Raw genomic sequence first — 15,731 nt, 5'->3', positions numbered from 1 at the left:
GCTTCCAGAGTTCAAAGACATGCATGGTATATTAACTGGTGCATGTGAGAGTGTGAATGCTTGTTTGTCTTACTGTGTTCACCCGAGGGGAGAACAGGACGGATGGATGACTTTATGCTCTTGTCTTTGAGTTATTTTCTAAGCCTGCCGTTCGTAATTCATACACTGTATTCCGTGCATGCTTGGTTGTCAGATGATCATTGTTTTTTAAATAACTCCCAGACGTCTTCTTCCTCTTATTCCTGTGTATCTCAGGTAATGCTGACCGCATCCTATTAGTCATTGCTGGCACCAGACATCAACATGGGGGATGATTACGTGAAATAGGGTTTATTTGTGTTTAAGCTTGTGGCTTTATTGACTTTGCTGACAGTGCTATACTGCTATTGGCAGGATGACTGGATACCAGCAACTAAATGTGGGGGAAAGAGTCTTGTTTGTGTTGTAAAGTGTTATATAACATTAGGTTTCATGTTTTCATGATGTCCATTGCACTTTTTCTATTCAAATAACTGTTGATAATATAATAACTTATTGCAGCAGCTGCTCTATTAATAATATTTACGTATCCGAAAGGATGCACCCATAGATCAGCACCACTCTTTTTTTGTTTCCAGTGACTCACGTATATTGACTTTTGTAAATCAATCACAATGTGTAAGCAGGATAAGAAGACTATGGATAAAAATACAGTGTCGTGCATATAAGTTGGACACCTGGTACTACCTGCTGATAAGACCTTCACGTGTAATCATCTATTTATGTGCATCTACAGCATTAAAATGTGTTATATTGATGAGTATTTATGTATTCATGGTCTTCCAAATTTCACCTGAGGGTTTTTGTTGCTTATGTAGATCATGTGACTTATAATAACGCCCCTGATTTGCGCCAATGACCTTACAGCTTGAGTCACGGTTTTATACCTTCTCCTTCCGGTTTATCAGCTGATATAAGCCGCCCCCTTTGTGTTTGTGCCGTGACATCATGGCAGGGTCATCTGCTCAGAGTAGCACAGCGGAGCGCATCGGATACATAAGCAGAATCGAGAGCTTCGGCGCTTGTCACCGTCTTCACAGGTACATCGCCTCCATCCCTCCTCCGTTAGGGAGGGAGCGGGCTGATAGAGAGTCGTCCCGAAAGCGGGTTTATTTCAAACACCTTCTTAAAGCACTCACACAGAAGTGCGCCGAATGAAAGTAGCTTTCACCTGGTGGCGCAGGGTTTGCGTTTGACGTGTACTGAAGTGTGTTTTTACAAGAGCGAGTAAAATCCCGTGTGTCGTGGATGGAGGATCGTGGAGAAGTGAAGCGCGATGATTAGGATACTGAATAAGTGTGATGTGGATTGTTTGGAGCAGGGGGAAGTCACTGACACCCGTGTTCTTGCTCTTTAGCGGATTAAAGCGTTTGTTGCTTGCCACATTCTGCTTAAACTCAGAGAAAGATTCGCGTGAATATCCACTCATGCTGCATTTACGTGCAGTGGGCGCTGTCGAAAACGAGCCTATCCAAAGATTAATTGGAGACGACTTAATTAGATCTAGATCACAGGTGTCAAAACTCCAGGCCTCGAGGGCCGGTGTCCTGCAGGTTTTAGATGTGTCCAGCTGATTTAAATGGCTAAATTATCTCAACATGTTTTGAAGTTCTACAGAGGCCTGGGAATGAACTAATCATTTGATTCAGGTGTGTTGACCCAGGGTGAGATCTAAAACCCTCGGGCCCTGATCTAGATCAACAGTTTATGCTGTGCTAATAAATGTCTTTTACTATATTGTTTGGTGTACAATTCTGTTGTTGTTAAGCAATAACACATTACCTGGTATACACCTACATAATGTGGCAGTTACACTGTTAAAAATCAAAATACTTTTTGTCATCTCTTTATACTACATGACTGTTAGAAATGCACATTAAAGAGCTTTTGACTATCTTGGCCAAAAGGCTTTCCTGACTATTCCTTCACATCTCATTCAGCATTCACCTGAGTGATGAGGAGAATAAAGAAGTGTACGGAAAGTGCAACAATCCCAACGGTCACGGACACAACTACAAAGGTTTGTCACACTCCTTCCCTTAAACGAACTATATTAGGAGTGTAATGCTCTTCATTCATCACTCTCGTTTCTCTCCACAGTGGAGGTAACCGTGCGTGGAAAGGTATCTGCAACATTTATGTGAGGAATCCATGTCACCCTAGTAATAAATAGGAAAACCTGTTTCAGGAACAAGTGTGTTTTCTGTATATGTTTTCAGATTGATGCTAAAACTGGTATGGTCATGAATCTGACTGACTTGAAGAAATGTATTGAGGTAACTTTTTTTCCCTTAATGGAATTTAAAAACTGGCTAATTTTTACTCAAAAAAACAGACTTGTTTTGGACTGTTTAGCTTGATAAAAGCTGTTTTGGATGCAAAGATTAATTTAATTTTTCAGTTTTTATTAACAATTTGACAGTAAATAACTCAATTACTTATGTGCTAATTAAAATTATTATTGTATAGTTTTCTGAGGTTTTAACTGTTGTAAATATTAACCGTTTATAGACAGTTTTTATTATGTTAAGTTGGTTTGTGCACTACTTCTACAACATGCAGACTAAAATTGGCATTTGTTAGTTTTACACAGAACATTTAGGATGACATACATTAGCTTTGTATGGAACAAACTGTGAAGTTGGTAACTAACTGCCCAGTTGGTGTACAGTATATTGAAACATTTTAAATTAAAACCAGTGCTTCCCCTGCAGGAAGTAATCATGATTCCACTGGACCATAAAAACCTGGATAAGGATGTTCCATATTTTACTACTGTTGTCAGGTGTGTACCCTTTCAGGCTATTGTCACCGGTCTTATTACAGATTTATTTTATTTATTTATTTTCCTCACTGAAACTTTTTCATCTGCCCACGTAGCACAACAGAGAACGTGGCTGTTTACATCTGGGACAACATGGTGAAGGTTCTCCCGCCCGGCCTGCTCTATGAGATCAAGATTCATGAGACCGACAAGAACGTGGTTGTGTATCGAGGAGAGTAGTGAAGCAGTGTTTGGTTTAGTAGCCCTAAAGTGCCATTCCTTTCTACTTATTTTAGGCTAATTGTTTACGGACTGACTTCACTCTGGTCACACGTAGTTTGAAAGTCTTTTAGACGTTGTTCCTTTTGCACAGCAAAGATTTCATAGATACTGCCATGTATATTCTTGTAAACAGAATCCTATTTATGATCTCATCATTTTGAGGAAAATTTGCCGTAAAGGAGAGAACAGAAGCCTGAAAAATGTGGTTAGAAAATAAACTGTAAAACATTGTAGACTGAATTCAATTAAATAAAAATTGGTTCTCTCTGGTGGTTTTGGGCCTCGTTAGACATGGTTTACACAAGAGGAGGTCTGACCTCCCTCCAGAGGATGGAGAAATTTAATGAACCAAATTCAAAAGTAATACCGGTGAAGCAGACCTGACCAATCAGAAGCATTCTGTGTTTCATGCTAGTATTAACAAATGGTTAAATTATCAGAAGTCTGATATTTACATGTCATTTGGCATTTATATGAAAATAAGTTGTGAACAGCCTAATAAGATGTTCTCAGTCCAACAGTGACATCTAGTGGAATAAAATCATCCCTCTCAGCTCGGATTAGACCCAACTTTTTCAGATGAGTAGAGCTTGGATTTTATTTTCAGATGAAGGGTTTGAGTCAAGAGGTACAGAATTCAAGATGTTGGAAATCTGTTTCCACAGTCTGTAAAGTCATCGGTAGCTGTTGGCAGTGGTTGATCTTCTGTTTTGTGAAGTCCAAAGTCAACACAGCAGCTTAGTAGGAGCTTTGAGAGCTCTTCATGTGTGCATCTGTGTGATAGTGAATCCAGCTGAACAAAAGTAATCAGTATCTGGCTGCAATGCTAAAACTACTGCAGGACCAAATGGTTCGCTGACCACATTAATACTGTATGGAACTGGCCAACTGCCTCACCTGACCTGAACCCCATCCCCATGGAGTATTGTGACGACGAAAAGGCCCCAAACAAAAAGATGCAGAAAGAGCTGATGGCAGCTCGCCATAACGAACCACAACGACGCAGTAATTCCTGCTAAAGGAGACTTGACCAAGTACTGAATATTTAAATTTGAATATTTATAAGAAGGTACACATCTGTCATTTTAACCACTTGATGTCAGTAAAGAGCTGCACATTTCTTAGAGGCTATGGCACATTTGCACCGGGATAATAAGTTTACCACAAAAGGTTGGGGAGGGGTGATATGAGCTCATATTTTCTGCTCCCACAAAACTTACCAAAATGAAAGTGGTTGCTGTCCTTTCATCTCAAACAGCATTATTGTCATAAAACCTGGATTGTCTTTATTTACATACCTGCAAAAGTCACACCAAGTCACCGGTTTCAAGTAACGTTTGTGAACTTTTAAGTTGTCTCAGATCAAAGGCATGGAAATTAAAAATGCATATATGCTATATGTTGCTGTGTAATGTTAATGCTTCATATTTGGATGCAGAGAGCTTTCAGATTTGGTTTGTGAATCATAGCTTCAGGCAGCTAAAATATTAACAAGGACGACTTTTTGCTGGTGTGAAAAAGATAACTGTTTGTTCAAACCTGAGTGTCTTGTCTTTTTTAGATCCCATCTGATCCCTGAGGATCAGAGGATTGAGGTGCCGTCAGCTTGTCTGATCTCCTAACTTTATATAGTTGCTATTATGAGTAAGTCATAAATTTAAAGCCATCAGTCAACCTACCAGCAGAAATTGAGACCATGCACTGTTTCTTTGATTTGATGTGCTCAGTCTTTTTTAATTTGTTACTCCAGGATGTCAGGATTCAATAGGACACCACATTTTGGTGACTTTGAGAATGTTATTGAGGAGAGTAATAGGTCAGACTCCTAAATGACCTTTTAAAGCTGATGCTTTTTATTTTTATATTGCTTAAAAATCCAAGAATGTGGAACAATGTGAATTGAGGTTTGTAGCCTTGAAAGAAGTAGTAAAAGTATAGGTGACATTCAGCACTACTGTATCAGGCATTTTTTTTTTTTTTTTTAAGTGATCCTGTTTACAAAAATGCTGGACTCTAAAACAATTTGAAACAGAAATATGTACAGTTATATGAAATTTACTGAATGTGTATAGGGTCCAGATAAGCCAGGATGTAAATGAAATCTTCTGTGTGGGCTTTCCAACATTTCTGGAAGCATAGTTGCAAAAGAAAGCAGCCTGGTAGTTCAGGCCTTGCAGGAGGAAATATTAGGGTGAATGTTGTGTGTGCTCTGGTTTGTCCTTTTTTTCCCCAAAAACATGAAAAGTCAAATGGAAGAAGCAAAAAGGGAGGAAAGAAAGTTAATGTTATAAATATGAACCCGTATTAAGTTTTTCTACACATTTTGAAACTCATTAACCATAAATATTTTTAAAATTTGACAGGCCATAGACTAAAATCTACGGATACGGAAGACGATTAGGGCCACAATTTTTTATTTTTTTTCCCCCAGTATTCTGAGAAGAAGAAAAGAAGTTGGATCGACCGTGCGTGCACGGCGCTAATGCGTTAATGAGCTAACCACGCTAACGCGTTGACGCCGTCACCATGCAGCCCCACGCACGGGTTGATCTGCGCTAACTTGCTAACGGAGATTTGCTGCGTTAATGCAGTTATGGCGTTAATGTCATTTTAACGAGATTGACACTGACAGCACTAGTTATGAATACATTTTCTTTTTTTTTGGTTTGGTCTTGTTGTATTTATCCGTGGCACCTTAAAGGCCGGTCCATGAAAATATTGTCGGACAAGAACCGTGGTGCAAAAAAGGTTGGGGATGGCTGGCCTTCAAAGCAGAGAGAGGTTAAGCTGTAAAGTGACTAAAGGACAGTACAGAATTAATTTCCTCTGATCTGTTGCATCATCTGCTGAGCTACGATCACATTAAACCAGCTTTGTCTCACGAAGAACATCGTACCATAAACACCTCGTCTCAGGTTTTCATATTAAAAAACAGAAGTGACAACGGTGGGTGTACAAAGTAGTTTGACCTTTTAACACTCAACCCTCTATTCAGATACGCTAACTTCAGGCTCCAAAAAGCCAACAACCTTCAGGAACCTTGGTGTAACTTTTGACTCAGCTCTGACTTTGGACACTCATGCAAATTTATTGGTTTGCTCCTGTTTTTATCATTTAAAAAATATTGCTAAGCTGAGTCCTGTTGTTTCACGCTCAGAACTAGAAATGGTCATCCATGCATTTGTTTCATCTCGTTTGGATTATTGCAATTCTTTGTTCACTTGTTTAAGTAAAGCCTCTGTGGGTCATTTGCAAGTTGTTCAGGACGCTGCCGCAAAGCTTCTGACCAAATCTTCTAAATCCTCCCACGTTACACCTGCGGATCCAGTTGCACCGGCTCCCCATAAAATTCAGAATCCACTTCAAGATTTTGACTTTGACATTCAGGGCTCTGCATGGACAAGCACCAACCTATATCAGAGATCTTTTACATCAATACATCCCCAGCAGGTCCCTGAGGTCATGTGATCAGGGCTTGCTGGTCGTCCAACATACAAGGCTGAAAACGAAAGGCGATAGAGCGTTTGTAGCTGTAGCCCCCAGACTCTGGAGCTCCCTTCCTTTAAGCCTGAGATCTGTGGACTCAGTGGTTTCATTTAAAAAACAGCTAAAAACCCATGTTTTTAAACTTGCTTTTGGTTGATTTCTGCTTTTATGTTTTCGTTTTTCTGCGAAGCACTTTGTGATTTTTGTCTTGAAAGGTGCTATACAAATAAAATTTTACTTTACTTACTTACTTTACATGGTGGCGACCAAAATGCTAATACTACACGGTGATCGTACCCATCGACACCAATAGTAACAATCCTTTATAAATTGACTATCACTATTACTTAATGTTAAAAGCTTTGAATGGAGCCAGGCTAGCTGTATCCTGTGGTTCCTGTGATTTTGTGCACTAAATCTGTTTCCATGTGCAACACACATTTACCCACACAGATTAAATCCAGTGTCCCACTTTAATGGTTTCTAGTCTGATCCCTTTATTGTGTTTGTGAACTGAGACCACAAAATGTGTGAAGTGTCTCTGGATGAACAGACACAGTTTAAAACAAGGGGCCTCTTCTTGTTTCCCTGCCAGAGTTGTAATCTTTGTGTCAAGATTCAGCAGCCGACTCAAACCTTTAATTAATAAAATTCCATAAACATGCGTCATGCACAGGCAGATGACCTGCTATAAACAAACCAGAGCAAGACTTTAAGAGCAGAAGTGCCACCTCTTTACTCTGATTCCAGATCAGACTCAGCCTTTTGTACTTCACCTCTTTTCTTGATTCCAGTAAGCACTCGCTGATCTGAGATCTGTCAAAAAGCCTGGAATAAGAACCTGCTTCTTTTATAGCAAGTGGGTAGATACAGAACAAATCAAACTATAATTACATGTCATAGAGTGCAGCTGGATTACTGCAATTAACAGGTAAAGCTAGTGATTATCCTCCTGTTTCATGGAAAAGTATTTTTTGCTACATTTTAAGGCCCTCTTTGCTTTTCTGTTTAAACACAAGCAACTGTGTGCCTTATTTATTTATGAACTTAGCCCAAAGTAAGGCAGTTGAGTCGGATTACATCCCCTAATTATCTTTGCAAATGTAAATAAAGATAAATGTGCAAAGCTCACAGTGTGTTAGCATGGATTTAACATATTTTTTGGTGCTGTGATGTTCAGGTAGTAGACTTTCACTTGTTTGGCTGTGCATCTTACTACATCTTTCCGAAACAGCTCTTATTTATACTCTTTAATCTCTGCGACAGATTAGCTCAACAACACAGCACAACACAAACAAGTGCTCATCTAAAAGCTTTGGATCAGAACGCTTAGGTAATAGCAAATGGCCTGGTGCTTATGTGGCACTTTTCTACTCTACCGGTGAGACTTTAAGGCACTTTATACAACTTGCCTCGTTCACACAATCACTTTTTTCTGCTGAACTCGATCTGCCGTTCACATGTATGCATCTCTTGCCCAATGATATTTGGCATGCAGACCGGAGCCGCCAAGGATCAAACCACCAACCTTCCAAATAGTAGATAACCTGCCCAACTTCCTGAGCTACAGCCGCCCTTACAACAGGCTGTCTCACTTCCTCATTATGTAGTGAAGTTATGTAAATCCAAGGCGGATTCCTGCAAACAGTCAGTAGAAGGTTTGTTTTATTTGATAAGTGATATTTAACAATTTAGATCTCAGTGAATGTGATAAATGTGTCGAATGTGTAGCAAACTGTTGTAAAAGAAAAGCTTCTGAAACACCATTCAGCAAAACACTAAACATTTCTAACTCAACCACATACTAATTGTTTACTTGCACCAGTCTCTTTCCTTACCACTAGGAGACTAGGAATCTTGTACATACCTCAAAGATGTTTATCACATTTTGACATTGGAAAACCACGGTTTGTCAAAATGGGACATGAATGAAAACATGTAAAAAGAGTATTTCCTACTCCTTTTTCTATAAAATTGGTTAAAAATAGTTTGTGCTCATCAAATATTTGTGCTTCTTTGTGGAACTTTGCTTGAGAAAAGGTAGCTAGCTAGTTAGCACGATAGTTGCAGAAAAACAATGAGTTGTTGCTTGAGTCATCTTGGATCATCCTGCACATAGAAAAGTCTTTCTTCCTTGTCACGGTAATGTATGATCTTGTTAAATGCTAAATCTGTTTTGACGTTTACTGCCATGATGCCAGGTCTCTCTTGGAAGTGAAATTTGGATAAATGAAGAATTAATAACTAGACAATATAATGCCCATATTGTCATCTTTAAAATTTCTTAATCTCGGACACAGGAAGCCATTTGCCTCATTTGAGAAGCAGCAAACCTACAAGTTGTCAGCTAAAGCGTAATGTATGGTCCCACAAATGTCCCTGTCTGCATATGCAATAGAGACTGACTTAAGACAGAAATAAACAGAGAGGAATTTCCACCCACCACAAACGTGTTACCATGCTTTTCTCCAAAATGCAAACGCCATGTTGCTGAACTTGGTCAGTCAAATGCTGGTTGGAAGAATTGAACAGTGAGTCAACTCCGAGGCATTCCCTGGACAGCCAAGAGATATAATCTCACCAGTGTGCTCTGGGTCTATCCTGATAGCCTCTTTATGATAGGATATGGCCTGAACACCTAACCTGACTCTTTTTGATGTGGAGGAATAGCGGCTCTACTCTGAGCCCCCCTGGAATGACTGAACTCTTCACCCTATCTCTAAGGGTAGCCAGCCACCCTCAGGGGAAAATACTGTACTATTCACTGAATAAACACATCCAGAACCAATCATTTGGAGCAGGTAAAGTTGGAAGCATGAGTTAGACAAAGTTGAGCACCATATAAACCAAACAAGCTGGAAGATGCTAAAATCTTTAGCTTAGCAGAGCTCAAGAGTTAATGATCATTGTCTTCAGGCTTGTCATTACACATTGTTGTTGGATTCAGTCAGAATATATTAGTATTTCCACTAATATAAATGTAAAAACAAACAGAAATGTGACTTTTTACTCTTTATAAAGGTAAAAAATAAATTCACTGTGACATAAAGTATATTTTTTTATGAGCACAGGATCAATTTCTTGAGCTTTGCATGCATGCTGACATCCACTTGACTGTGAGTCAAGCCATAAGCCAAACAATAGACAATAAGCCTCTAAAAAATCCCAAGTTTCCCTGCCAGCTTGATTAAAAACTTCGGGGATCTGTTCTTTTCATGCCCACAAGATGAAACAAGATAAATTACCCACTGCTGTCATTTTCCCTGTGTTGCAAGGTAAACATATCATTTTGTGCATGATTTCCTCCTGCCTCCAGCCAATAGGTGCAACAGATCTTTATCCAGCAAATGACACACACACAAAAATACACAGGGGGTATTTATTAAGTTATTAAAGTAGTTTAATTAATAAATAAGTAATAATAAAATATATGCATGAATTATGAAGCTATTGCAGGTCCTAGAGACTTCCAATTAGCAGATAAATGAGAATATGAAATGCTAGTGTAAGTTCAGTCATAGCCTGAAGTTTGTGAATTACTTGTGTGGGTACCAGAAATTTTTACTTTTAACTTTTTTCCTGCAATAATCCAAAAAATACAAAAAGCATTGTGCATGCATTCCTTACAATGTGACGCTGCTTTTTCATGGTATTGTTACAACTTTAATTTACAACTTCTGGCATGGGTTTTTTTCACCATTAAAATTCAGTATTTGTTATTTTAAAAACAGAAAATAATAATGTCACATGCACAACACAGTTTGGTTGCAAATGAGCCACTCTGTAGTATGTGTGTGCTACATTGTTGCGGTAAAAGCTGCCAGTCTGTCTTCTTTTGTTATGCCTTTGTCAGAAGGTGGCGTCGCTTTGAGCAAAGAGGAGAAATGTGTGCATGTGTGGAATCAGGGTTTAGAGCGGCGTGGGGGTGTTCAAGCTTGTTTTTTGCTTGCTCGTCATCTCCCTCCCTTCCTCCCTCCCTCCCTCCCTCCCTCAGGGTCAGGTAGCATGCATAGCACTCTCACACACACTCCCACAGCTTCAAGAGAGCACACACACATTCTTCACTATCTACCCAGAACCTGCTTGGGTGAAGACAGCATGTGCGTCTGTGAGCTGTGAGGATGGAAAAGAGAGTGTGTGTGATCCAGACTGACTTCCACCAGTATAGACCCACCATTGCTCTCCACAACAGACCCCTGGCACATGTAAGAAAAATGCCTCTTTTTCTCTGGCACTACATGTTTTCCTTCTTCACTTAATCTTTGCTTATTCATTTTTTGCAGACTTTGTGTTATTTAATCTCTCCCGGTTAGTTTTCTTTCTGGCACTTTCTTCCACCATGATGCAGGGCTCTTCCTTGTTCCAGGCCCACACCTCTAGAAAAGAGGGTCCTTCATTCAGCAGGGGGCATCAGAGTGTATAGGATCATTTGTGACACATAGTGTATGTGCTTTTCAAGTTTTTTTTAATTTACTTTAAGATTTTCCATGTTTCAGGATTAGTATCATTCTTAAAGTTTAAGCTGTGAGTAGCTAAATGTGTAGTTTTTCCTCTTCTTCTCACAAGCTCACACATACATTTCAGTGGAATGCAAACACAGACAAGCATCAGAAAGCCTGAGGAGACTAAAACAGGGAGTTTCATTTGCTTGCTCACTGATTTAAGGTACTGCTGAAGGATCAATTACAACCACTTAGAAAACATTGGAAGATTTGAAGATTTAAAGCAAAGAGTTTTATGAGGAGATCAATACAACTCCAAACTACTGAACTGGAGCCAGGTAGCAACTCCAGAGTTCCCCTTAAACTCACTGACATCATTCTTTATGGAATTAATTACTAATATTAAATGATATCAATAATGAAAAACAGTAAAACAAAGTGTCTGTGAAGATCATGGTAGTCTATGGAGCTGAGAAAGAAAAGTGTCTGTTTCACCTCTCAGTTTATGGAGAGTCCCAGATTTTTAAGCCCTATTGGGAGTGTCCCTAAGAGGGCCGTGGACCCTATTGATCCCCTGCCTGATCACATGAAAACAGCTGTAGGTCACTATCAGCCAAGTAAAACAAAGTATTAAATGTGACAGCGGGGGCATGTACTGCAGCCTGCCAGTAGGGGAGCATCACAAGATGTTTGACCTCTTTTGGGGAGCTGTCATGTTGTGCACCTTTATATTAATGTATACTATCTATGGCGTGTGTGGATATTAAAAGATAGTCAAATGATATGAAGTAATGTAAGGCTGTACTTTTGATGATGGCTACTGCAGAGTAACTGATTACCATTTTTATGTAACTTGCCCATCACGGATGATATACAACTCTGTGACCTAGACCATGGTGGCTCTTTCAGCTGGCTGGTTCCTGTCTCTCTCAGTAGTTTCACATGTAGCAGCTGGGTCTGTCAGCAAAGACACAAAAAGCTCGGTGGTTTTCTTCTTTGATGATGGTGCATGTGGGTCATGCGGCTCAGACGGGATACTTTGTTTCTTTGTGTGCGTTTCCTCCTAAATTGAAAGGAATCCCACTGATCCTCAGATAATGTTATGTTTAGGTCTACACACTTCAAGGTAACTACAGTCAGTGTTGTCTATAATCCATCCAACCGTTATGCGGTCCAATAATGTAAGGTATTTCAAATCAACCTTATCGGGACAATAACTCACAAAGAAAAGAGCAGAACTTCAGTGTAACTACATGATGACAGTCATATCACTGATATAATTTATAAGCTGGTATTATTGGACCTGACCTGCAGTCAGTTGACCACATGAGTGTAAGTGAGCTATGAGGTGCTTCGCTGATCAAAGGCTTGCTGTACCTCCCTCCGCGACCTGGATCCAGAGTTCAGCCAGAGGCCAGGCTTCGCTCTGTGGTCCATTTATCTGGGAGCAATTTGGATGCTGAGGATTGTTTACTGTCCAGAAATGCTCTGTTTGCAGCAATAAGCTAACAATTCAAGGACGACACACACCTGGATAAGAAGCACCCAAACACAGTAGATGTGCATTAAGTATCACTGAGCTTTAGAGCTACAGGTTTTTGCTTAAGCTCTGGGTCTGCAGTCACAGTCTGACCTGTATACTGCAGTGGTCAGTAGCACTGCAGATGAAAGAAAGAATAAAGTGCATTCATCAAAGTCGCTCTGAGTAAAACTTAGATATACGTCATGTGTTTTATCTCTTGTCAGACACACATGTATAAAGACAGATGTGATTAATCCCAGTCCTCACTGTCTGTTAGGATCTTTTCCATTTACACACTGTGCTATTACCTTTAGCTTACTAGAAAAACTAACTTTAATGATTTTTTCTACTAAATAATGGGCCATTATCACACAAACCTTTACGTTTTATTAACAGAGGAATGATTTAATGTGCACATTCATTGAACAGCCTGAAATTAGTCATTAAGGCTCACTATAGTAAAACAAAAACATATTAAGAGCTGGCTATTTAGTGGTTGTTAGTGGCATTGCAGTTTGCCATACTTACAAGTTAACTGGTTCTTAATTATGATCTCACTAGGGACTGTATTACTAGTTTTAACGCATTGCTACTAAGAACCTCCCAGCAATGACTTTTGCTCAGGCACATTTTGAAGACTAACTTTATAATTCCTGAAGTTTTGTTTTGCACCTACATATGCAAATATAAAAGATATTAATTTCTTTTTTTATGGATATTAGTGATGAATGATTAGACTTAAACATTAAAGGTGACGGACATCTCTGCTGAGGTTTTAATATTAAAAAAGATCAAAATGATCTTCAAATGCCGACTTTACCCAAAATTTAGAATTAGTTCTTTTTTTCCAAAGGCTTGAAAGTAAACCGACTATCACTTGCATCCTTCTGTCCAAGCTCACACTCTGTTAGTCTTTGACTCTTTATGCTTCAATAAGTGACAGGATTTTTCTTTGCATTTAGCACCTGCCTGTGCAAAGGTGTTCAATTAAAACTGAGCATTAACTAAGCAGCTTTCAAAGCTTCAAAGCATGATCCAGAGTTTGCATGATGATTTTATTACTTTTTTCCTGAAATAGTTTGGCTGTTGCCTACTTGAGTAATGTGAATATTAACAGGGATAACACACAGGCATGGTAACTATTGGTGGTAACTAGGGTTGCCAACTCCCTGAAAAATAAATAAGGGACACCTCGTGGCCAGGGCCGGGCGACCCAGTTGTCTTCACCCTTCCCAGTGTGGTGAATTTTCTAGCTCTTTTTTTGTGTGTGAAATTATTTTTTTAACCATTTGACTTGAAGTTGATTTAAGTAGATGCATATTCTATTCTTTGTGATATGAACACATGTGAAACAAATGATCATTTAGCCATTTATTTTTAGCTCAAAATGACAACATTAACACAGTAAAACAGGTCTCTTTCTTAAACAGAAGCCTGTCATGCTTAACTTTTGAGAATATAAGTAAATCTTTCTTTAAAAGAACTTTGTCCTGCTTAACTTAAAATAATAGAAAACAATAGAAAGAAAAATATTCTTGTAACAGTGCACATTTAGTGCATTTAGTACAATTGGCTTCAGTTGAGGTATTATTTCAGCTTTTCTAATGCTAATCAGCTGCTCCTGTTTGTAAACCCGCTTGTTCCCATGATTACGCATCATAACTCATCATCATTATTCATCTATGTATTACTTTTATGTATTAGTCATCAATTTGTTGTAATCATCTATCCTTGCAGTTGTTTATTACACAAAATAAATTATATTATCACACTTCTGGCCACATAGCGCTGATATTCACTGCACATGCCCATATTAACGTTTTCCAGCCAGGTGTTTTCCTTTTCCCATTCTTCCCTTTCTCTGAGGGGAACAAACATTGCTGCTCTAATGCTGGGCTCACACTGTGCGATTTTTGGCCCATTTTGAGCCGATTTTTGAGTGATCGGACCGATTTTGGCCTTCATCGTGCGTCGTGTAGTATACGTGGGGTAACGAGAAGTGATTAACACCTCACGACCAGCTCCCGATCATCAATCGCTCGTGAGGGTGTCACCACAGGCGCTCACACTGCTCACGCGCAAACGTAAACGTTGGTGAAAAAGATGGAGCAGCACAGCTGTGCAGCGTGTGATCTGGACACAAGCGATGGAGGCACAACTTGTAGAACTTTGGAAAGCTCATCCGAGCCTTTTCGATGTGGCATCACAAAATTATCACGACCACAACAACCGTGAAAATAGTTGGATTTACACTGCTGCTCAATCACAGCTGCCTGATCATGTTTTTCATTAGCAATTTAGCAAAGTTGATGGTGGTGTGTCTGTGTGAGTGAAAGACAGAGAGAGCGAGCGACAGATTTTCTGTTATAACCTTCATGTTATGGAGGCACAGTGTGAGCACTCAGGTCGCATCAGAGCATCGGGCGGTATAGTGTGAGAGTACATCGTGACATACGAACTTCTAACCCCTGCGAGTCAATCATGCAGTTTGAGCAGGAGCTGAATAACGTGACTGAAAAAATCGCACAGTGTTTGCCCAGCTTTAGGTGTACTGTCATCCGAGACTTGCACCGCAGAGTCGGCGTTTGTTCCCCTGTTGGCCATGCTTCTTGTTGTGGTCATCTGTTGTCTTCCGGTATTTTCTCCGCAAGCGACCTTTCCTCGACCAATGAGATGAGCGGTAATCTGAATTGTCATACTCGAATTGTCATAAGTGTGCTGTCAGCTCATTGGTCACAAAGCAGGAGAGGGGCTGGGAATTATGTTTTCAAACAAAGTGTTAATTCCATAAACATTTATAGACTACTTTTGATTCTCACTGTATTACGGGACAAAGTGCGTCCCTTATTAGCTCAATACGGGACGTGTACTTTTGTTTCGAAATACGGGACGATTCCGTATTTTAAGGGACGGTTGGCAACCCTAGTGGTAACTACTAAAGATGGCGGCGCGTGAACAACGCGAGGCTCAGTGTCTCTCCAGAATCTGCTATTTAGCGGTTTTTTATCTACTTTTAACCGGATTATTCGTCCAGAATTGCTGTGCGTTGCTGACCTACAGCAGACAAGAGCTTCTGGACATCTGGACTCACAACTCCAACAGTTTTATCGCCGATCTCCGACTCATCCCAGAGATCTCCAGAACACCGGAGGCTGCCCACTCTCCCCGGCTGGGCGGAAGTGCATGCAGACGGCGC

The 15,731-nt window shown here is 39.8% G+C and overlaps 2 protein-coding genes across 2 annotated transcripts in view; both read left to right on the top strand.

Annotated features, from left to right (window-relative positions):
• Positions 1-951: 951 nt before the first annotated feature.
• On the top strand, positions 952-4,627 carry pts (6-pyruvoyltetrahydropterin synthase). The gene is made up of 6 exons (XM_085415200.1): positions 952-1,079; positions 1,980-2,059; positions 2,140-2,162; positions 2,259-2,315; positions 2,754-2,824; positions 2,920-4,627. The coding sequence occupies exons 1-6, from the start codon at positions 988-990 to the stop codon at positions 3,041-3,043; spliced, it is 447 nt and encodes a 148-aa protein (XP_085271326.1). The 5' UTR covers positions 952-987; the 3' UTR covers positions 3,044-4,627.
• Positions 4,628-10,608: 5,981 nt separating this feature from the next.
• LOC146663066 (putative uncharacterized protein MYH16) overlaps positions 10,609-15,731 on the top strand; it is a 59,901-nt gene continuing 54,778 nt past the window's right edge. Inside the window, exon 1 of the mRNA XM_085415666.1 lies at positions 10,609-10,776. Within this exon, the coding sequence (XP_085271792.1) occupies positions 10,693-10,776 (84 nt within the window). The 5' untranslated portion in view covers positions 10,609-10,692. The remainder of the gene's footprint in view (positions 10,777-15,731) is intronic.

Source organism: Rhamphochromis longiceps, linkage group LG8 (assembly GCF_057381845.1).
Source record: "Rhamphochromis longiceps isolate RC_006_pf linkage group LG8, R_longiceps_female_GT1.1, whole genome shotgun sequence".
Lineage (NCBI taxonomy): Eukaryota > Metazoa > Chordata > Actinopteri > Cichliformes > Cichlidae > Rhamphochromis > Rhamphochromis longiceps.
The sequence above is the reverse complement of the archived record's forward strand: the minus strand, read 5'-3'. Positions and strand labels throughout refer to the sequence as shown.